This window comes from Tamandua tetradactyla, chromosome 9 (assembly GCF_023851605.1).
Source record: "Tamandua tetradactyla isolate mTamTet1 chromosome 9, mTamTet1.pri, whole genome shotgun sequence".
In the NCBI taxonomy this organism is placed as follows: domain Eukaryota; kingdom Metazoa; phylum Chordata; class Mammalia; order Pilosa; family Myrmecophagidae; genus Tamandua; species Tamandua tetradactyla.
In genome coordinates this window covers 86,600,250-86,624,279 of record NC_135335.1, presented here as the reverse complement: position 1 = coordinate 86,624,279, position 24,030 = coordinate 86,600,250, and the positions used below count along the sequence as shown (strand labels likewise).

At 33.8% G+C, this 24,030-nt stretch overlaps 2 protein-coding genes and 2 non-coding genes across 8 annotated transcripts in view; 3 read left to right on the top strand and 1 right to left on the bottom strand.

Annotated features, from left to right (window-relative positions):
• NIPBL (NIPBL cohesin loading factor) overlaps positions 1-8,992 on the bottom strand; it is a 230,179-nt gene extending 221,187 nt beyond the window's left edge. For all 5 annotated transcript variants that reach the window (XM_077116990.1, XM_077116994.1, XM_077116996.1 and 2 more), the window contains exon 1: positions 8,660-8,992. The gene's annotated coding sequence lies outside the window, so the exon portion shown is untranslated. The remainder of the gene's footprint in view (positions 1-8,659) is intronic.
• LOC143645746 (uncharacterized) lies at positions 7,767-23,193 on the top strand. The gene is made up of 9 exons (XM_077114912.1): positions 7,767-7,778; positions 8,291-8,499; positions 8,647-8,969; positions 9,060-10,222; positions 13,421-13,517; positions 17,224-17,247; positions 17,916-18,019; positions 18,981-19,032; positions 21,428-23,193. Exons 1-4 carry the CDS (start codon positions 7,767-7,769, stop codon positions 9,506-9,508), a joined length of 993 nt encoding a protein of 330 aa, XP_076971027.1. The 3' UTR covers positions 9,509-10,222; positions 13,421-13,517; positions 17,224-17,247; positions 17,916-18,019; positions 18,981-19,032; positions 21,428-23,193.
• LOC143647418 (U6 spliceosomal RNA) lies at positions 18,343-18,449 on the top strand. The gene has a single exon (XR_013158045.1). It is a non-coding gene; the product is annotated as a U6 spliceosomal RNA (small nuclear RNA).
• On the top strand, positions 21,729-21,831 carry LOC143647490 (U6 spliceosomal RNA). Its single transcript, XR_013158113.1, has one exon. It is a non-coding gene; the product is annotated as a U6 spliceosomal RNA (small nuclear RNA).
• Positions 23,194-24,030: the final 837 nt, after the last annotated feature.

Below are 24,030 nucleotides of genomic sequence, written 5' to 3'. Positions count from 1 at the left end.
ACCTAACAAAACAGTATTTATTAATACAAATAAATGCCACTTTATATCAATCACACTAGATTTTTAGGGCTGTCGGATAAAAATCAGCAAGCGAATTATGTCCAATCATAAGGCAATTGACAAAATCCAAGAAAAATATATAAAGCTTTCAGAGTATTATTTTTTGATGGGGTAATTTCAAAATTTAATCACCAATAATCTATAGCAACCACAGAATGAATCTCAAAAGCCTTTTGCTAAGTGAGAGAAATCAGACACAAAAGGTTACATACTGTATGAGTCCATTAACATGGCATTCTAGAAAAGGCAAAACTATAGGGACAAAAATCAGATATGGTTGCCAGGGGCTACGGTAGGGGAAAGGATTGACGATGACAAAAGGGCACCAGGGAACTTTTTGGACTGATGGAAATATCCTGTATCTTGATTGTGGTGCTGGTTGCAAGACTGTTAATGTTTGTCAAAATTCAAATGTACAACTCAAAGAGTGAACTTCACTGCATAAATTATATCTCAATAAACCTGACTTAAATGTTTAAAAATTCAATCATACCATTATTTTTGTAGAACAGCAGTTTTAATATGCTGTATTTATCACTACTCTTATCTACATTGTTATTATTCACAATATTTAAATTAGTAAAGAAAATAAAAACTATAATAATAACCTATCTCAAGCTTAAACTTCAATTTCTTACTCTCAAGTCTATTGTCCAAGGGAGCAGAACAAAAATCCTTCTTCCTACACTATGCAGTATCCACTAACAGCTAAAAAAGGAATTCTACTTTGAATTTCTGTATTTGATTTACTTTTTTACACCAGTAAGTTATGCTATGTATTGTTAGGAATACACGTAAATAAAATGTTCTTACTCAAAAAGCAAGAAGCCTTAAAGTCTTATCTACATCTGGTAAATCCAGAGAAGAGTTATATTTTTAAATTAACGGACGTATACTTGCCATTCACTAATCTTAGATTTAGAAACATCTTTAGGAAATATCATACAGTTCAATTCTAACTAATCAGTTCAATAAATAGTACTGAATACCTAAACAAGACAAGCACTATGGTAATGCTACAGACATAAAGATGAAAATAATACAACCCCTTGTTCTCATAAAGCTGAGGATTTTGTAAGACTGACAGACATAGGAACAGAGTATTTTATCCAAATGTACAAGAAATAAACCATACAAAAACTATGCAACGAAATGACCAGAGAATCTTTGCATAAAAAGCCATGCTTTTTCTCATTTGCAGTACCTCTTTCTCTTTACCAAAAATTTTTGGACTATGAGGTGACATTTTTGGGAGCAATGCATGCTTACAGAATAAAGGAAGAAACTACATAAATACACATTTTCTCAGTTAATGTCAATGCTTTTTCATCAGCAATAATTAGAACCTCTGAAGATCTCAGAATCTGAGGCCTTTCAAACTGCTCTAAATTTCACCAAAGAAAATAATACATTCAAGACCAGCCACATTAACTTCAGCAAACACCTATACTCACCATGCTTTGAAAAAATTTGCTTCAGGAGAGGTTAAAGATGGAACGGAAATTGTCAGGGAAAGGAAGAGATACAAAAAACAAATGAAAAAAAAGAATAGAAAGATTAGTACAGTCATATCAAAAGCATGTACCATAAATGTCTTTGGGAATAACCTGGAGGTAGGTTATGGTATAAATATTGTATTCTATTTCTTTTATCAAAGGGGAAAGTGACAAAAGTAGCTTTTAGCTGTTCCATTTTAACTTTCCATCCTGTAAGGCATAGGCAGAACCCTGGAAACGTTTTAGGTTTTTTTCCATGTGCATCAATTTTTAGAGTAGTATTAATAATATTAATACTAATAAAGGAGCTATACCCAATTTAAACCCATGTATAATTTCAACTTGGTCATCATTAAGGAAAAATTTAACTATATATCACTGACACTCAGATGATCAATTTCTTCAGCTGAAAATTGACAACCCACCAGATAAAGCCCACTAAAAGTAGTTTTAACATACTGCAAAAGCATTGTCAAGTAGCACTGTTGAAAAAATTCAGTGGTGTATTTCCTTAAAGAAGTAATTTGAAGGACATTTTTGTTTTGCAATTAACAAATTTAATATAATATAAAAATTAATATTTTCAGAGTAAACTAGAGCTTGAATTTTATTAGCTGTATTAGTATTTCAGGCATTGTTACTTTTTAGGGTGTCTAGAATCAAAAACTACTTTTAAAAAGTGCTTTTATAAAAAACATGTATGTATTTCATCTACATAAGAGTAAAGGAGAGACAAAAGTTTATAAAATTATTTTAATAAATAAATTTAAGGTGCTAATTTCATGTTTTGTATACTGAAAAAGTTTTACCGTTCTGCCAAAGAAAAGCAAATATATATAAAAGAAAATTTTAAAGGAAACTGGCAAAATACACATAAGGTGGCAAAGCAATTCAAATTCACCTACATGAATTATTATATTGGAAGCTTAATGTATTCTTGGGAATTTTTTAATGCTAAATGTTTTTAGATCAATAATATCAATTCATGAAAATAAAGTGGCTTTACCAAATTTTCAAAACTTGTCTATCCATAATACAGCCTGCATATATTTAATATCAATATTCAATTTAAATGCATATTTGCATACACAAACACTTTGCATGTTACATATATGGTGCAACGTAACGAGGTATTAAAAGGCCATCATCAAATAATGAATCCACTAAAACCGACTAAAACATTTTAGAATTCTTTTTTTCATGTTATCTTCAGAATCTTTATTAAGTTACAGAATAAAACCAGTCTCAGTACTTTAAAATCAAGCCTAAACTCTTCATCAAATCTTGTTAGTATAAATCTTGAAGAAACAAGGTGGTAGAATGGAAAGAATGGAGATTTTAGAGTTAGACATATTTGAGTTGGAATCCTATTTCTAACAGTTGCTGACTTGATATCCTAGACAAGTTACTCATACATGCTGAACCTCAATTTCTTTGTCTATAGAACAAGGACAGGAAGACTAACCCGGGTTGATGGGATGTGCAAATCATGATATGAAGTGTAATACTGGCTAAGGCTAATGGTTAAATCATCAACTCTGGAGTCCTTTCTCTACTTTCTTTCACTTATCAGCAATGTGACCTTGAGCAAGTTGCTTACCTATTCTATACCTCCGTTTTCTCTAGTATAAAATAAGATAATAAATATACCAACTTCATACTAAATCTTGAGGAATTCAGAAAAAATCCATACTAAAGCCCCTGGTGATTTCTGGCATATGGAAATTACTCAATAGTCATATATTTCAAATGTAAACCACTGAGCATAGTGCCTCCACATAGTAAGATCTCATTAAATCTTAGCTCCCTCAAACTCAGTTCTAAATGACTTTTTACTATATCTAAAAATCAAATTCACCCCTACGGATAAAGATTTACCATAAAAGTTAGGAAAAGTACTCCTAAAGGAATTCCTCTAAGGCTGTATGTAATTGCAATAGCTCTGGATTAAATATACAATCTCCTAAATTGATGACTTTGAAAGGACCAACATTCTTTGGCTATACAAATTGTGGAATTTTAAAAACTTATCAGTCATACTTCTTTATAGCTTTGTCTATGATACTACATTTTGCTATTTGCATTTCTTTGAATGAAATCACTCTCTAAAGATGACATTTCCCTGTCTAAAAATAGATGCTTTGACAACTTCAACTCAATATAAAAGTAAAAAATTCATAGACTGCTTGAAAACTATAAAATATAAGATGTTAAAAATTTCTTAATTCAAAAATATTATACATACAGGATAATTTGAATTCTACTTTAATTTTTTGAAGTACGCATTTTTCCTGACTACATGACTTCTAAGTACTGAATTATCTAAGAAACCAAAGCATAGCATGAAAGTTTTACTAAAACTAAAGAATCCTTAAGAACAAATGGAAATCAGGCTGATTATTTACAATTGTAAGACCAGAGGCAGTTTTCTAAACCTATCAAGTCTCAGTTTCTTCATCTGTGAATTGCAGATGATAACTGATTCTATTTTGTGGGCTAGTTTGAAGAATTAAATGAAATAGCATTATGGGGATATACTTCACATATCTATACTCAGCAAACAAGCCCTCATACTTTTACCCAGCTGGCAATGCTATATCAAGAAACAATCTCTCCTTGTAATACGACTTTGGAAATAGAAAGCAATATGTCTTACAACATATACAATCTGATAAAACTCAATTCATTTAAATATACTTAAGATTACACCAAAACAAAATATTATACAAGACAAATAAAATTACTTTTATTACTTAACCTACTTGGGCAAAAAATTCTGAGCACATAAAATACCCTCTAAAATTACAATGGTGGCCTTAAATACACAGACATGGTTTTTTAAATTGCTTTTTCAATTAACTAGAAAGATAAAAATTTCATCATAATAATTTTTAAAAATAAAATTTTAAAAAGTAAACATTTCAGGAACCATTACATATCATTTACAAGTATAGTTAGTTTGCTTAAATATCTTATTAGGGGCACATGTAAATAAAATGAATCATTCAAACAGTAAACACATACATACAAAGTCAGAATTTCTAATATTAAAGTAACATCTTCATACCAGAAAAACAGAACCAAGAAACAAGGTGTCATATCCTACTAAAAGATGAAGGAAAAGTCTCGATCACTGAAAAATTCACAAATGGTATCAATGTCAGTGCTCACCAATGCTTCATGACAAATGCTTAAACATCTCTTAAAGCAACAATCTAATAAAAAGGAGTAAGAGTCAGGGAATCCCTTATACTTCCACTGACTCATTAAATCACATGATCTCTGTCAAATCTTTCATAAAATAATGGCGATCATGTTGGCCACTTTTCTTGCAGGGTTATGAGAATATTCATAAATGGACTCAGGTCACCTTGAAAAATATGACCAATTTAAAATACAAATTATAAGTACCAACTGCTGAAAACAGGAAAAACTTTGCTTAAAGAGTACATTTTAAAATGATTTTTAAAAGTGAAATAAGACCATAAATTACCACGAAATCCAACTTATTATGTTCAGGACATTAAAGTAAGCATTGTCAACTAAACAATTCATTATCAGCCTTCTATAAAGGCTCTGAGTCAATAATATCACCCAATTCCTTTTATGGCAAACAAATGCAGTAAGCAGATTTCAAGTTATATTTCTCTAAAATGAATTACTTTTACCTCAGACCTCCCAATCACTTCATGTAAAAGTGAAATCAGGTATTAATTAAAATTTCCAGATCAATTTACAAATGATGCTTTTTCTAATAAGCAATAGAGGGGGCAGGGATTAACTAAAGTTACATAGAACTCAAACTCTTACTTTTGTTTACTCTTGCATTTGTTTTACATATTATTTTGAAATAGTAAATATACCATAATAGGGTATGTCAAAATCTAACACAGATTAACATGGGTTTTTTAAAGTTTCTGTAACTAGTTTATGATAATGTACTGAAATAAAAAAATTAAATATGAAATTTAGAAAGTGTTAGAAAATACATGTTTGAACTAGGTAGTCCAGCTCCAAATAACAAAAATTTTGTGCTTGAACTGGTATAGCTATGCCCATATTTTTGAAATATAATAATGATCAATATGCAGAAAACCAAAACTAAGTCTATCACCATATGTAAAAACTTTCACTTTTCATCCCTAAAAAAGAATCTCAGACAGTTTTTCTTTCCTTCTTTTCTTTTTAAAAGTGCGCAGTATTTAACCTGACCCTTTGCACAGGTTAAAAAATACAAGTAACTTCAGTAAACAAATTATTTAAAAACTTAAAAAAGGAAGCATCCCACATAACTCTCTTCAGAACAATGAAAATAATTAAGAATTTAATGTTCCAATTCAATTTGATTTACTAGGCTTTCATTCATTATTTACTGTAAAACTTTTCTTTTCAAATAATATTACAAGTTATTGGTAACATTGTAGATTGAAGAGACACAATAAACATACCCTGTTGAAATTTCCTTTAGATATATTTGGAAATACTTCTCCAAATAATATAACTAGAATTATAAGATTATTGGGACACCTTCATTGTCTTTCACTGAAATTCAAGAAAATAAAAAATGGAAATACAAGATCAGCTATTGATTGACTATACCAACCGATACAGGGGAGATTAAAGCAGACTACTCATATTCTCTAGGGAAACACAAACTATTCTTCAGCCTCCTTTCAAGTTCTCAAAAATTTAAAGTTAAGTTTAGGTGTTATTCCATTTTTACATTTTCTTTTTTTTTATGATCTATTTATGTGGTTTGGACCAAACAAAAAATATTTTCAATTTACTCTAAAGAAATGTTATGCTATCCTAGTGAAGATTATCATACAACCTGTAATCCTTGCTACAAATTACTAAATATGTAGAATTAGAAAAGTAAGATCTGATAAGAACTAATTCCTTGTAATCTAATTTCAAAGTCACAAGAAAAAAATTAATCACAGAAACCAATATCTAAAACACTAAAATAAATATCAATGTAAGAAAGCTACTTTTAACTAAAAAAAAAATCTAAAATAAGTTGTTTCTGTTGATGAAAACTAAGAAAGGAGAACTGTTCTTTGCACTACCTTTAGTAGAAATGTTTATTCTATGACATACATTTCAGTTTATTTAAATAAAAGTTGTAGACAATCACAGGAACATATATGGGCCTTTTAAACATTTATATTGAAGCCCTTACAAAACCAAAAAAAAAAAAAAAAAAAAAACCAAAAAACCAAAATGACCTGCTTTCTTAAAATATGAAATGTTCGTTCCTTCCTTCATGATCCCCTCTCCCCACTCCCCACCCGCACACACACCCCCACCTGGTTTAGGCCTGAGGCCCTGTAGCAAACAGTGTCTAACAGGAGGAGCAGGCAGCACAAAGACAGGAATGGGAGATTAGTGGGAGGGAGGGAGGCCGGGATTGGGGCTCAGCAGGAGCTTCAGGCTTTTTAAAATTCAAACTGTTCCCTGACCAATACAAATCACGGACACGCTACTGACTACTACACGGATTTATAGCATTAAAAACATGCCTAGTACGTGACAGCTATATTAACTTCACTCTTTTTAACATTTATCTGTATATTTACAGGAAATTTGTAACAAACTTATTGTAAGCAGGACCCTAAACTCAAAAATAACCTCAGTTAAGTTGCTTATGCTACAGTGAAAATAGTAATTTAAAAGGCACACACAAATTTTGAACCAATGTAAGAACCCGCTAGTAAAACAAGGGACTTTGTTGATCATTGTTGCTTCATTTTAACCACTGAAAGTTTTCCTTTAGCCAATGAGACAAAGTATCAAAATACTGTAAACAAGGTACATTATTTTTCTATGCAATTTATAGAAATGAGAACTTTTAGATTAATGTTTCCCTCTTATACCAACCTACATTACCAATGCCTCCATAAACAGAGTCTAAACCAACTTACTGGTAAACCAGAACTTGTAAAGATAGAATATTTTTCCCCAGCATTTAAGGATACATTTGACCTATTAAAATGACACCTCTCTCATTACACAGTCAAACATCATGGGTACGAACAGCCAATGACAATCCTGGGACTTCAAGAAGATTTACCCTGACATAAAAGGATGGCATCTTTTCCCTTTTATGCCCCCCATGGATTTTAAGCATAAGTTAATTTCTATCCTTTTAAAGAAAATTGGCTTCGTCTTTATCCCAACACAATTCTCAGAATATTTAAAATACCTGTTATGCACGTTCAGGTCAGGAAGTACCTGACTGTTTTATGTACAGTCTTTTAAAATTGTCCTTATATAACATATACAAATGCAAAACGACAGGGTAAACCTGTCAAATATTTTATACTTGTCTTTAAATAAAAAGTCCATGTGCAACACACAGACTGTCAAAACAACATAAAACTAGCTCGGGGTGGTCAGGGGGCATATGCAGTGTCTACCACACTGTGCTTTTCTATAATAATATTCATGGGGACAATTTCATCATTTAAAAAAGAAAACGAGTCTTTATTAACTTTCCAACATCCAAACAAGTTTTACAAAGGGTAAGAATTATCACTGGATCCGTGTCTGAGTATTTACATTTGTCTCACTAACTGAAACTACTTCCTCCCTTCATGGGGTCACAGGGGGAAGAAGGGGGGTTGTTTGTTTCACTGGGACATTCCCCACTCCCGCACCGGGAAAGTTGTAAATATGGGGACGATCAGGGCACACATTCGCTATTAGTTGTATTGTTTCCGCCTCCTCACTAGCTACGGCTCCTCTCCCGGGCGAGGCCTGTCACCGACCAGCAGTCGCTCCGCTCAGCCCCGAGCTCTCCTAATCCCCGAGCTCAAGTAGATTCCGCTGGCCCGCGGCCTGCACTCTCCGCCGGGCCTACGCCTCCCCGGCGGCCCCGCAGGAGCCCAGTCCCCGCCGCTAGAGCCGGCGGGGAAAGGGTACAAAACCATCGCCACCCAGGGCGGCTGCCACCGGAGAAGAGCGAACTCTAGACTCGCCCGTGGAAGAGACCTGGGGCCGCTAAGGAAGCGGCGGGGAGGGGAGCGAAGAGGAGAGACGCTGAGGACCTGGCGCCGCCGACGCCGCCGCCGCCGCCGCCGAAATAAAGAGCAGGAATTTACCTGGGCGAATCGGCGTCTGAATCCAAGGGGAGGCCGAGGCCGCTGTGGCGAGAGACTATAATCCGGGCCGGGAGGGGGGGTGGCTACGGCTCTTCTTCCGTCTCTTCAGTGCGGGGAACATGTAGAGCCGGGGGGAGACCAGCCGAGAAGACAAATCGCTGCTTCTTCTTCCTCCTCCTCCTTCTCCCACATAGAAACACTCACAAACACCCGACTAGGGGCCTGAGCTACCGGGGGGGCATCGCCGCCAGCCCGAGAACCAATCCTCCTGTCGGCGGGGGCGTCCCTCCCTGCGGCTTGGTGGTGTCGGGTGAGTCGGTACCGACGGAGGGAGGGGGGGGAGGGCGGGGGGGAAGGAGCCCTGTGTGTGTCTCTCTCTCGTTCCGTCTCTCCCTCTCAGAACAAAATGCCGACCGGAAGTGCAGCTGCAGGAATGACTCCCTCCGCCGGCGCCAAACACTAACAACCACCCCCTCTTCCCCACTCCACTTCCGCCACCGCCACAGCCGCCGCCGCCACTTCGGCTCGCATCCCTCCAGCCATCAGTCCGCACCCTGGGTTGCACCGCACTGCACAGGTCCGGCAGCGAGGGATCGGCGGTTCCCCTCTCTGCGCCCTTCTCAGGGCGGGTGTGGATGTTGCCTTTATTTTCAATCCTGCGGAACAGCGTTTTTACTGCGGCACGAGTGGGCCGGCTCTCCTGGTCTTTTATTTTCCTGGAGGCCGACAGGAACAGGACTCAAGTTCGGTCGTGATCGTGTGCGTGGGGGGCTCTCAAGTCCGTACCGGCCTGCAGGCCGCGGACGGCGGCAGCTGGAGGCCGCCCTCGTTGCCCGGGTTTGTCATTAGCTTTAGGGAGCCGAGCTCGGGGCGGCGACGTAGAAGACGCCCGCGATTCGACCAGCGATGGTGCATTTTTAAAATGGTGTCCCTGCAGCAGGGTGGATGGATGTATTTTACACCTTCTCTCGTTTAAAGATGCCGGACTTCACGCCCGTCTGTACATTATTTCTCCGGAGTAAGAACGCAACCCTTGGAGGTGAAGACTCTCAGCTGGATTGAATTGGGATCGTGTTTGTGACGCTTTTACTTCTGGAAACATGCGATCTTTTCTGTTCTTGATTTTCGTTGGCGGCGGTTTTGGTTCTTCCCAAACTGTCGGGAGACAGGCCTGTAGGCGACGCTGTGCGAGCGTGGAGCTGCTTGCGGCAGCCCCGGCGCCCGGCGGGTCTGGAGCGCGCGGGTCCGCGCCCCCCTCCAAGTGAGGGTGGAGCCGAGCGCGCGGGGACAGCGGCCGCCCCCGGCCCCGGATGGCTGTGGGCGACCGGTCGATCTGAGGCCAGAGGTTTCAAACATCGTTTTCCTCTTTACATTTTAGTTAGATACTGATCAAGGCTGGAACATAAAATGACGTTGTAGTTCACTGTAATTACACCTATACCACCGTGCTTGTTGGAGAGCCTCGTACTGACACGTGAAATAACTTCATCGTTCCATATTCATCTGTTAAGTTTAGTTGTGTAAATTAAGAGGGGACTCTTCTTAAGGTAAAAAGTGCAGTAGGTAAGCGGATTTGTGTTATATTTAATGTGACACATTTAAAGGGGTCAAAATTTGTTATATTTTAATGTATGTAAACTATATGCTGTCTTGTTTATATATATTTATCACTGCGCTAACAGTAAATGGGTTGTTCTGATCTAAGTCACATCTTGTCACTCCTTTGCTCTAGACAATGCAGCGGCTTCCCATCTTGCTGTGAGTAAAAGGCAAAGCCTTGACCGCGGCCTAAAGACCCTGCGCACGGTGGGGGGTGGGCTGTAGCAGAGCGTGCCTTGGCTCCTACCGTTCTCTGTTCACTGCCCTTCAACTGCCCTGGCATCCTTGCAAGCAGGATCTCTGTCCTTGCTATCCTCTCTGCCAGACTTTCCCCCAAGTATCCATAATGCTTGCTCCCTAACTTTCAGGAGTTGCTCTAATATCACCACATGGGGCTTCCATAACCATTTTTTTAAAAACTGCAAGCTTTCTGTCCCCCATTCCTTTCGGACATGCTGCAAATTTTACTTATTTGTTTATTATCTGTTTTCCCCTAACAGAATGTAAGCTCCCGGAGGGCAAGAGATTTTGTTTTTATCTATTGGTGTTATGTCAGCACGTAGAAAAATGCCACTTTCATTACAGAATTCTGGAAAAAGACTACTTCTAGGCATTATTTATTTGAAAGCCCTCCAAAAAACCAGAAGCCCGCAGCTAGTGAGGATTATTTGTTTTTACGTTTCTGCAAATGGGCATGCTTGAGGAGAATCCATTAGTGGATCATATTATCAAATTAATACTGGGCCAATTAATTTTGCTCTCTGAGTTATAAACAGAATTCTTAATCTTATTTGCGCTCTTTCTTGCAAAATACATGATATTTTCACAAAATAAAAATCTGAAAATTTGGTTGACTCAGCCTAAATCCAGGATTACTTCAAAAGTTCATTAAGCAAATATTTATTGTGCCCAGGCACAATGATTCAAGAGGTGTGTTTCTGAGGCTTGGGAGGCCTTATGTAAAGGACCACATGTGGCTACTTTTGTTACTTCTCATATATGCTGTCAAGCAAAGCAATGCTAGTGAGATTTATTTTTACAATTTCCTTCAAAGAAAAGGTTCAGTGAAAGCTGAGGTCAACCTTAATCTGGATATTTTAATTCACATTTTAGTTTGCTGTTTATTTACATTTATTTATGATAGCACTAGATACATCAATAAATTAAATGATAATGATTTTTTAAAACAATGAAACACGTGAGAATTTTTATTTCCTAATGGCTGAAAAAATAGGCCCTTTAAATTAATAATTGAATAGTCCCTTAAACTAGAAGCAATAAGCCTCAAACCTTTGGCTATATTATTACAGATTTTCATATTTCATGTATGGAGTTTGTGGATTGGAAAGACAGTCTTAATAGGTGTTTGATAACCACTAATGCAATTAAATAAAGCCAATAGTCTGTTCCTTTTAAGTTCACCTATTAATCTAAAGAATAGCTTTAAGTAATGTACAGATGGCTCAGAATGTGCTTTTCTCTCAGTTTTAGAAGACCAATATTTCAGTTTGCTTATAAAAGCCCAATTATCTTCCCATCTACTTTTTTAAATGTTGCTGGTAAACTAACATTTTTTACATGTCCAGATAACTTTAACTGATACATTTATACCAGGCTTACTGATGGAAAATTTCACCATTATTGTAGCATTGAATTTAAAAGTTTAGATATTTGTTTTTCACGTTCTTCCCTTATTCTGTACTAAGCTTTATGTGAGACACCTCAAATATAGTAGTAAATGAAAACAAGATCTGTGCTTTTGGTGGTTTTAACCTGTGTATAATTTATTACAATTTTTTCTCCAGATCATAGCATTAAGAAAATTGTTTAAATGCATATTATAAATTATTTCTCTATTATATCAATTAGTGTTTTGCTTGCCTAAGCGTAAGTATCCAAGTTGAGATCTTATACAGAATCTGTTAATCTAATGTTAGTGTTCTTGCATTGTCTTGTTTCTTATTTTATTTTTGCTTAATAATTATTTTCCCATGCACCATCCATTTAATTTGCTCTTATATTTTAAAATCCTCTATGTCCAAACTCATTTGACTTATGGTTGCCTTGTATTTCATTGTTATATCCTTCAGTTGTTAACTCTTAGTTTGCAGGGTAGCCCAATAAATAGTTTATTTGACCTATTACTGCCTTTCCTGCTTTAAGGATTGAGTGCATTTTATCTGCTAGGGATAGCCCTGGATATTCACTTAGCATTCTTTATTAATAAATTGTAGAAATGTAATAAAATATTTAAAAATGAATTCTTAAATATTAACTATCTGTATTGGTTCAGGAATTGATACAACTGACAAATTAAGAATTTTTAGTTTTATAGAAGAACATTTATCTGCAAGAGAAATACAATTTGCCATAAAAGGATGATAGAAATGAAAAGTTTTAGAAAATAATTTGCTTATATTTTATGCCTCTAGTTACCCTTTGTTAGTAACCTTCATCTTTTTTTAAAGAAACAAATCTTTAAAAGATAAAATAAAGGACGGTGTTCATATATTTTATGTATTTCAGAATGTATACAATTATTTTATATGTAGGATAATTAAGTTACTTTTAGTATGATTGTTATTGTAAACTGGTGAAAAGTTAATTATAGATGTGATTTTGAGGGCAGAGATACAAAAATGTCAAATGACTTATCATTCTACAGATTTATTTCTTTTTCAGGTTTCCAAAGGAAAGACCTTAATAGAATCTGTGACAATATTTATGAAGCTTATTCAATGTATTTTATCCATTTTTGTTGCGATTATAGAAATAAACGGTCCTTTCCCTGTATACCTTTCTACATCTTGGATTATCCTGGTCCTTTAAGAACAAGCTTTGACCTTTCATTAATCCTTCTCACCTATAATTATGGATTCTCTCTAAATTCATAGATTTTATTATGCATGCCATTCGTAGATATTTCCTCTATTATTTACAATTTTCTTGCATCTGTGCCTTAAGTGACTAATACTACATTATTAGTTTCACTGTGCATTGCAAAATAGGGTCTTTAAAAAAACATTTCTGAAATATGATTTCAATATAAATTTATTTAGGGTCATAAATTTTCATGGAAACCTAATCTACATGGAACCTACATATATGCTAAATGTGAATCAGAGAGTTAAGTTAAACTATACATTTTTTTTTTAATTTCAGGATATACATCTATTTTTAACAACTAATTTGGAAAATCTGGTTTAAAATAATATTATCTGTGAAGAATACAAACGTTTAAAAACTTTAAGTATATAAAGTAAGTACAACAGGAGGGTTTTGATGCTTCTTTTCAACTGTTTTCTTGAGTAAATTAGCTTGTTAAAACATCTGCTCTGGTACCGTGTACTATTATGGGTCTTGAAATTAATTTAGTGGGTTATGACTGGTATTTTTAATTTAAAATACAGAAAGGAATGGAAAATACAAAGAATATATCAGACATGGTAAAGATATATATCTGTAAAGAAATATTGTATTTATGTGTGTGTATATGTGCACATGGCTAGAGGGGGAAAAACTTTTTTTTTTAAATCTATAGTTCAGTTTTCCTTTTTTCCTCCCTTTTCAAAGTGGAAAAGGGAAATATTAGGAAGTTTTGACTGCCTATGAAATAGTTGGTATTTTAGAGGAGGCATTAATATATTTTAGAAGGGATTTGATACTGGTTTCAGAAAGATGATCCTAAGGTAAATATTAGGAAATAAATCATGTTCATCGAAATATCAAATATGTTGTGAGAAGGAATTATATTCCTAGGGTTGCTAAATTTGGTGTGTTCAGATTTATGATTTTCTTACTGTTACAGATCTTACTGATCTGTTGTAGTAAAATGCCCAGTACAGAAAAATAATAAATATGAGGCTAAAGATATATTTGTTTCTGTCTATTTCTTTCCTCCTTCCCTGCTATCTCAAAACAAGTGTTTCCTAATTAGGACAACAAAGAAAACTGTCAGCTTTCACAGAGTAATTATCAAGGAACAAGTTATTCCTTGAAAATGGTAAAAACTTCCACCTTCCAAAAACTAACGTTAAGCTTTCAATAAGGTTTTCTCTCTAGCCAAAGTAATAATTTATTAAGTTAAAGTAAATAGTTAACTTTATTTCCCATCCAATGCATTATATATTTAAATAAATGTACTTAAAATTGTGTACAGAATTTTAAAGGATATTTAAAGAGAAGGAACAGTGTATAGAATCTGAAACTGAGGTAAAGTACTATGTAAGTAGAATGAAAAGTTATTTTGCCAAAAAGAAAATAAGGATTATGAAATGCTTTAATAAAATTTAGACATTTTATTAAAATTTAGACATTACAGTACTATCATAACTTAATTGCTATGTGTAGATTTTTGTCAGTATTGTGATGTTGACAAAGTTATGGGAGCATTAATAAAAGTTTTGTCTTCCAAATGTGATTCTCAGCTCCCTTTCAACTGGAGACTGACCTAGGGAATATAGTTAAACCCTAGCTAAACACCAATCAAAATTTACTAGATAGCTAACATATGAATCTCTAAATAACTAATTTATTGAACCAAAGCTGACTCACCCCAAATATTTCACCAATGCATTACATAGTCTATTGAACTAAGAAAACAATTAATTATATTACTAGCCAGTAGAGGGAGCCAATTCAGTCTTGAAGGGTAGGAGTACAAAGGAAGACCACATGACTTCCTGTTTTCAGTTGAGCTGTTGTGACAGCTGTTGAGGTTAATCCACCAAAAAACCAAATAAAAGGAAAGAAAGGCTATCAATGTATCAAATGTGGATAAGGTAGAAATTCTAACTAACAAAATTACCTATCAGCAAAGTTAAAGAAAACATCTTATACTTCTATTCAAGCTAAGCCCAGGGAAGAATGGCTTAGAAGAATTTTTTTAAAAGCGTATGTTAGAAATGGTATTAAGTTAAATACATCAACATTAGTAAATTGGTATTTTTCCTACTATGAGTTGAAAATTTATGTGGATTAGAACAAAGTAATGATAGGCTTATCAACCATTAAGCAGAGGACATGGAAATAGAAGTTTAAAAGTGGAGATGTGTCAGTATTATAACCTAAGATAGAAAACCATAGGAAGCAGTACCTTAGAGCCATAAAGAATTGCTTAACTATATGTTACCTAATTATTTTCTTAGTAATCCCATGGTTACTTAAAATTGAAGTTAGGTTCTAAATAGACACATTTTAAAATAAAGTTGGCACAAATAAGTAGATTGACTATGTTAAATTTATATGCACTTTAACAATCTAAAAAACAAGGAATAAACCCTAACAAATTACAGTGAAGTAGTTAATATAGAAGGTGACTTTTCTCTTTAAAAATAGGATTGTTTCCATTACCTTTTATAAAACACAACAAAGTACTAGAATACCTGTTTTGTGAGAGATGTTTAGAGGACTATAGCAGTTAAATACACTATCAGCTTATTTAATATTTTCTAAGAACCTCAAAATATATAATAGAATGGATGCATATTGACTGAATAGTTGTACTCTATTTACTATTATCTGAGGTAAAACTAAGAGCTGAGTGTTGGCTTACTGCATCAAAAATACGAGAAATTTAAAGACCCAAACATTGTTGAACAATAGAGTGAATTACATTAGTTCAGCCACTTAACTCTTTGCATAGTTTGTTGGAAACATACTATTCAAAACATACAAGGACAAAGGTTGAGCAAGTTTTTGTCATATGTACATTTACTCATGTATTTATTCATTCCAAAAATACTTCTTAAGCACTATCTCCATAGCACATGGAATATTTCTTCATTATGAGCTAGACAAAATTCTTAAGTCTTGTCAAAAGATATAATTTCCTTGACATTCTGTGAACAATCATACAAATTCAATATGTAACCCATTAAATCCAAGAAAATAGTGCTTAAAAGCAAATCATTCAGGGTGGTATAACGGTGGCTCGGTGGCAGAATTCTCACCTGCCATGGCAGAGACCGGGGTTTGATTCCCAGAGCTTGCCCATAGCAAAAAAAAAAAGCATATCATTAAGTACTGAGTTCTAGCAGGTAGATTGTAAACTTCTTGGAGGTCGTTTCTTTTATAATGCAATTGTATAATATACTTAGGTTATTTGCTATACCAGCATCTGTTAAGTCAGTTAATCACAGCAATAACATCTGAAAGTAAAATTCACCTGAAATCAGTCTTAGAGGCATTATAATGCCAAAAAAAGCAATGCAACCAGTATTACTACTTCTAATAATGTTCTTCCTTTACAAGCAAGTTGTGATGAATTTGGGCTATTAGACTTGTATAAACAGGCTGGCCTTTTATGTTTTAAATTTGTTAACATTTCCAACCATGGAAAAATAGTAATCATGACCCTTTAAAAATTGTCATTAATATAGTAGCAACAGCTTTACCATTAACCATTTCCCTATTGATTGGTATAATAATGGGTTAACTTATCAAAGTCCAATAAAAACTATTATGTTTAGCACTAGGGTCAACATTTCAGAGCCTAAAATATGTAGTATATATATTTCTGCTTTCTCTAGTTTTATTTAATAATCTAAGACCTTGATTGTAACAATAAATTCAAAACCAACAAAGGAAGAAAAAAAAAGCTCCTACCATGTCTTATTCCAGAGTAAGGAAGGGTGATGGTAAGTGACTTCTGTAAACAAAATTAGGAGTTTTGAGTAAAGAATTTCTCTCTTCCTAAAAAATTAAAAACAAAATTTTAGTCATGAATTTATACCCACACATGAATAATGTTTATAATACACTCTTTAGGTATTTGAAATATTTTCTTTTTCTCTTTGACATAATAACACCAAAACCAAATTTTTTTAGGTAATCACATTTCTGGTTTATCAGCTTCTTTCCATCTTAGTCTGTTGAATTTTATATTGCTTCTAAAGCACATGAAGTAGCTTTCCCAGTATTCCCTAATTTTAACAATATCCATTATCTTTCTCTAATACATGCAGGTGATTCTTCATGATCATATCCAGGTAATCTACATAACGTTTGCTTAATATAAGGAGAAATAGCTTACATTCGAACTTAGAAGAGCCATGATAGTAATTTATAATACTTCATATATACAAAAATATTTTTAATTTAAAAACACTGAATATCTTATAGGCTTTCTGAAAACTATTTTTTAAATGTTCATTTTGTGCTAGGAACTTAGAACAGATAATGACATGTTTAATCTTGTATTTAATGTACTTACTATAGCCAATAATAAGGAACATTAAATCTTTTGGGCTTTAATTCTTCTTACAATATTGCTGTAAAAACAGCATACTTTTGAAATCAGGCTGTTTAAGAAATACTCACCAGAAGACTGATTTGAAAATGCCTCTGACTAAAATATATATTCAATATTCTAAGAGTTAAGTATGGCTTCTGGATAAATGAGTCTCTAATTCTCTATAATTTTTAGCAATAGTAGTTATTAAACTCTAAGAATATCAGAAGAATATATGCTTCTTAAGGAAATTTTGAATTTGTATATACTAAACTGGGAAAAGACTGTTGTTATTTACTTATATATATATTTAACATTCTTATTACTATAAACCATAGATCCTTCATTCAACAAGCATGTACCAGCACCTATGTACTAGAAACAGTTAATACAAAATGAATAACTGTGTCCCTTTTCCTCATATAGCTCACAGCCCAGAAGAGCTAGATCAAATACATTTAAAACAGGAAGATAAATTACTTCTATCAAAAGAGCAACCTGGAGGTTTTGAGAAAAGCTTCAAAAGAGGGGTAAATTTTTAACATTAGTAAACGGATAAATAATTTTTTGTGTAGACAAGAGAAAACAGGAAGGAAGGAAATCAGCCATTCTAAAGAACATATAAAAGGCCAAAGATGCATGAGAAAGTTTGTTGTATTACCTAATCTGCATATTGGTTTGAAAAGAATGCAAATTACCTAAGGAAGCTGAGATCTGGTACTTCAGTCTAATGCATTTTGATTTTATCCCATACACAATATGTAAACATTAAGGAATTTTACATTCAGGTAACATAATAAAATTTGCATTTAAAAATAAATCTGAAAATTAACATTAAAAAGAAGTACCTATTGTGCTCGCTTCGGCAGCACATATACTAAAATTGGAACGATGCAGAGAAGATTAGCATGGCCCCTACCCAAGGATGAAACGCAAATTCGTGAAGTGTTCCATATTTAAAAAGAAAAAAAAAAGTATAACATTTTTAAAAAGATAATATTTAGTAAAGGTGTGATGAACCTGGAAATTTCATACATTATTAGTGACCGTAAATTGTTGTAATATTTTTGCAAAGCAATTTATAAATATGTATCAGCTATAAAAATGTTTTTATTTTTGACATTCTAATCTGGACTAGTCATGACCAGTTAAAAGTAGGAAAAACTTAGCTATGCAAAGTTACTTATAGCAAAATACTAGAAATGCCCCAAACATAGTAAGAAAATTATGGTACCACTGTTTGATATGTTTATGTAGCCATTGGAAATTATGGTTATGATATTAAAGGCAATTACACATGTCAGATTACCACCCAGTACTTAGGATGTTAAGATTACATCATGTCTTTATCCCTACACGGAAATGGGAGTTTTGCAGAGTATACCAACAAATATTCCTCCTCTCATGAGGAATCTTATGATTCTACATCTTATGCTTTATGAAGAAGTAGATATGACATTATGATGTTTTCTAATCCAGTATATTATTCAGGTGAAACAAATATCAACTGAATTGCACCAAAAGAAAACTGGACTCCTGGCAGGTAGGATTTATTATTATTACTTATTTATTTATTTATTTATTATTATTTTTTGAACTGGCAGGCACTGGGAAGGCAGGTAGGATTTAAACATTAGCTTTGTAAATGAACACTCCTCTTCCTAGAAAAATCACTTCAAGCAATTGTGAGGTATCTGAGAAAGGCTACTTTAAAATCATTAGAAAAAAATTATGGTTATGAAGACTACATAACAACAGAAAAATACATGTAAAGTAAAAAAAGCAGGAAAGAGATTGTATAAATACTATATTATATTAAATATACATAGGCCAAAAAGCAGAAATGAAATAAAATGCAATGATGATTTGGATAGGGATGTCAGATTATAGGTAACTTTTCAAATTTTCCTTGTAGTTATATTACTTTTGCAATTTCAATTAAAACAGTTGCATAGGCAACTGAATTGAAAGAAGGAAGAACCTCATGTGAGTGAGGGCAGGGAAAGAGGATCGATTAGAAAGCTAATATAATTGTTCAAGTGAAAGATGAGAGCAACCCTGAAGAGGAGTGGTGAATTTAAAAGATAGGTAGAATTGGGGACTTGTTGAACCAATGAATATGGAAGGGAAGAGGGAGGTAGGAGTTACATATGACTGAGAATTCAGGCTTAGGTGACTAGATGATCACTGGTACCATTGAGACTGAGAGATACAGGAGAAAGGGTAGGTTTAGAACAGAGAAGATTAAAAATAAATCTGGTTTTGTGTAAGTTAAATTTGAGATGTCTGTTGGACTTCCAGTGAGAGATGTCCAGTAGGCATCTGAAAATATGTGTGAATACTCAGGAGATAAAGATAGAGGTACAAATATGACAGTCATAGAGGTGAAGATGAAGCATTGGAGTTGAATACTAAGAGAGTTTATAAGATGAGAAAGAGCCAAGAATTATTCAAAAACCATTAAGGAAAAAAGCAATCTACCAATATCTGATATGGTTTGAAAATCCACCACTTTTCCCCTAAAATATTTGAAAAGAACCCTTTTATTTATAATACATATTTAGCCAAGTATTATAACAGATGCTGGGCTCTAAAATCAACAACACATAAAATCTTGTATTATCTAATCTTGGAAGTTACTCAATTGCTGTCTCTTTTTCTTATATTTTACTTGAAAATGGGGAACCAGAACAACAGAGGTTGATTTCCTAAGAGAATAATAGAAAAGGTTAATGACATTTTATGTTTAAGCAGCAAATTCTTCTCAACATTAAATAAAGCTTATGACCCAGATCTAGAAAGTTTATTACTGCTTCCAGACTTTCCAAGTAATTTCTGTCTATTCTAGCCCCAAAGTGCCACTCCAATCCAATCCACACTTCTACCTGACTACTCTTGCTAGTTCACTTATATCAGTCCTTTGCCCCTGTTTCTCTTAGAATTAACCACATTATATTATCTACTCACTGTCCCCAAACATTTTGACTCATTTAAGTCAAGAGCAGTCTTCATTATTCCTATCACTTAGTGGAAAGACAGAAACCAACCTCATGATGGAAGTGAAGATTGTGTCAAAGACAACATATGCCAAAGGTATCCATGTTTTTAAGTAATGAACCACAACAATCAGAAATCAACGTCTATGGGCCCCATACATTTTAAACTATAACAATAATGCAATTATAGCCTATTAGCTATTCAAAAACTTTTCGTTTTATAGTATTACAAAGCAGTGTCCAAATGGTTTAATCAGCTTTATTTGTATAAAAGTGCACAATTATAAGTCAAGTGCTAATCTTCAATCAATTTTTAAAAAGTAAATGAGAATACTGGTATATAACAGACTAAACTTTGTTCGAGAATCTAGGGCTTATATAGACATGGTCTATCACAATTCCCACTTCAGGTTTATGTTACTGAAACTGCCCTCAGAATATATTTCCATACTTTCAGGGAAGGGAATCTACATTAACAGAGTTGGGAGACTCAAATAATGCAAGACTTTTGGCCATAGAGCAAGGAATTTCAGAATAGTAATGATGTGATATATATATTCATCTTCAAAATACCAGGGATATCGTGACTTCTAGGTGGGCATAGTTTGCTTTCAGCTCGTTCAGTTCCTCTTGAAGTAGAGGCGCTGATAAGGCAGATACTTTGAAAATTCAAATGTATCTCTCTAAAGACAGCTGCATAAACTTAGAGCATAATTCATACTAATGAAAATTTGTGAATTTCTTTTGAAATTCTAATTTTATTTCTAACAAATAGCTTGGCTGTTCTTCAAATTCTGTGATTCCATTTAGCACAAGGTAGTTGGTATATGGGGCATACACACACTCTCCAAGTAACATCTACCCATTCCTATGTTATGGTTTGAATATTATTAATTATAGTTCCGTCATCAACTCACCATTTTTTTATTTTATTTTCTGCAGGCTCAATTTGAGTGTGTTCCGATATCTTATTTCCAACATAAACAGAATATATAATCATGTTAACTATTTGGGCTCAAAGTTGGGTCCATTTAATTTCCAAAAGCTTTAAATCTGAGGAAGTATCAGATCAGTGTAACTCTCTTCAACAAATTTCCACAACCTAGCTATCTTACTACATTATAAAAAACGAAATCCATTGCATTTACAGTAGCATACTAACAACAGTAACAATAAAATACCCCAAATAAATCCTAATAAATATGTGGAATTTATATAAATAAATGTATAAAGTTTGTATCAGGTGTTTACTTTGGCAGCACATGTACTAAAACTGGAATGTTGCAATAAAGATTAGCATGGCTCCTCTGAAAGGATGACAAATTCATGAAGTGTTCTATATTTTTTTATTTGGAATGATGGAAATGTTTTGGAAATGGATGGTAGTAATGGTAGCACAACGTTAATTAACATTTATTAACAACAATGAAATATATTTCTGAGTGTGGTTAAAAGGGGAAATGTTATAAACTTGTATAAACTGTTTTTAAAAAATCCATGAAACTTTACAATACAAACAGTGAACCTTTAGTTAAACCATGGACTACAGTTAATAATGCAATTATTTAAAATGTGCTTTTATCAATTGTAACAACTATACCACATCAATGCAAGGTATTGATAATAGGGTGGTATATGAGAATTCTGTATTTTATGAATGATTGCTCTGTAAATCTACAACTTCTCCAATTTAAAAAAAAAAACAGAAAAACAATCCAACTATAAAATGGGCAATAAGTTTTGAATTGACATTTTACCGAAGAAGATACACAAGTGGTAAATAAGCATATGAAAAGATATTCAGTATCACATATCATTAGAGAATTGCAAAGCAAAACGAGACACCACTACATACCTATTTGAATGGCTAAAATCCAAAACAAGGACAACGCTAATGCTGATGAAGGTGTAGAGCAACAGGAACTCTCATTCATTATTGGTGGGAATGCAAACTGTTACTCCACTTTGGAAGACAGTTTGGCAGATTGGCAATTTCTTACAAAGCTAAACTTAGGCTTTGCAAATGTTCCAACAATCACACTCTTAGGTATTTATACAAATGAGTTAAAAACTTAGGTCTACACAAAAACCTGCACTCAGATGTTTATAGCAATTTTACTTAGAATTGCCAAAAATTGGAAGCAAACAAATTGTTCTTCAGTAGATTAATAGATAAACAAACTGAAGTACATCCATACAATGGAATATTATTCAGCAATAATAAGAAATGAGATAGCAAACCACCAAAAAACATGGAGGACCCTGAAAGAAAAAAAGCCTACATGGAGTATGATTCCAACAATATAACATTCTGAAAAAGGTAAAACTATAGAGAAAGTAAAAAGACTAGTGGTTGCCAGAGAGTTGCGATATAGGAGGGGGTGGAAGGTTGAACAGGTAGAGCACAGGACATTTTTAGGACTGTAAAACTATTCTTCATGACAGTATAATGGTGGCTACATGACATCACGCATTTTTCAAAAGCCGCAGAATTGTACAGCACAGAGTGAACCCTAATGAAAACTCTAGGCTTCAGTTAATAATGTGCCAGTATTGCTTCATCAGTTTTAACATATGTACTACACTAATGCAAGATTGGTAATAGGGGAAACTGTGAGTCATGGAGTAAAAAGGTGTATGGGAACTGTCTGTACTATTTGGTCAATTTTCTGTAAACCTAAAACTTCTGTAAAAAATAAAGTCTATTAAACAGCACAGAGTTCTGCATGGTATGTCTTTGCTTACCTCTGTAGCCTCATCTCATGTTAATCTCCATCTTGACTCCATATTCCATCCTCTCTAGCCCTCTTTCCAATGCTTTGAATGAAAACACGCTCCCTCCTATCTAGGACTTCTTTGCTTTAGGACACTCACCTCAGTTGATTAGTTTTAAACAGATCAGGGACCATGTTTGGTTTACCAGCACCCAACTGTACTTGATAAAATACTCACGAAACAGAATGACTGAATAAATAAATGAATGAAAAATAAACTTGATTCCCACATTCACTAAAGTGAATTACAGATGAAATTCTAAACTTTAAATGTAAAAAGCAAAATGAGTCATTTAAAAAAAATTATTAGTTATTCAGGTAAATTAGTAAAACTGAGGATATGAAGAGATTTTTCTAAACAAACATTTTGGAGGAAATCACAGGAAATTTTTTTTTTACTTTATAAAAAATTAAAACTGCATTTCAAAAAATATATGAAAAAAGTTTATATATTAAAATAAACTTTTAATATATAAAGAGTTCTTAAAAGACTTAAACCTCCAATAGAAAAAATGGGTAGGAAGCATGAATAGATAATCACAAAGGAAAAATAGAAATAAACACTTTTTAAAAAAGGTTTCATCCTCAGTAGAAATTTAAAAACTGCAAAACAAAACCAGGTACCACTTTTGGACTATCACATTGGGAAACATTTTTTGAAAAGTTATATTGCCCAGTGTTGCTAAGAATGCAAAAAATTCAGTCCTCATAAATGCTGCTTGTGGGAGTGTAAACTGGAACAGTATCTCTAGAGGGCAATTGGAAAATATG

Coding starts and splice junctions, on each gene's coding strand:
- LOC143645746 (XM_077114912.1), top strand. Junction 8,500..8,646: donor CAAAACCATCGCCACCCAGG/GCGGCTGCCACC, acceptor GCCGAAATAAAG/AGCAGGAATTTACCTGGGCG. Junction 8,970..9,059: donor CTGCGGCTTGGTGGTGTCGG/GTGAGTCGGTAC, acceptor TCTCCCTCTCAG/AACAAAATGCCGACCGGAAG.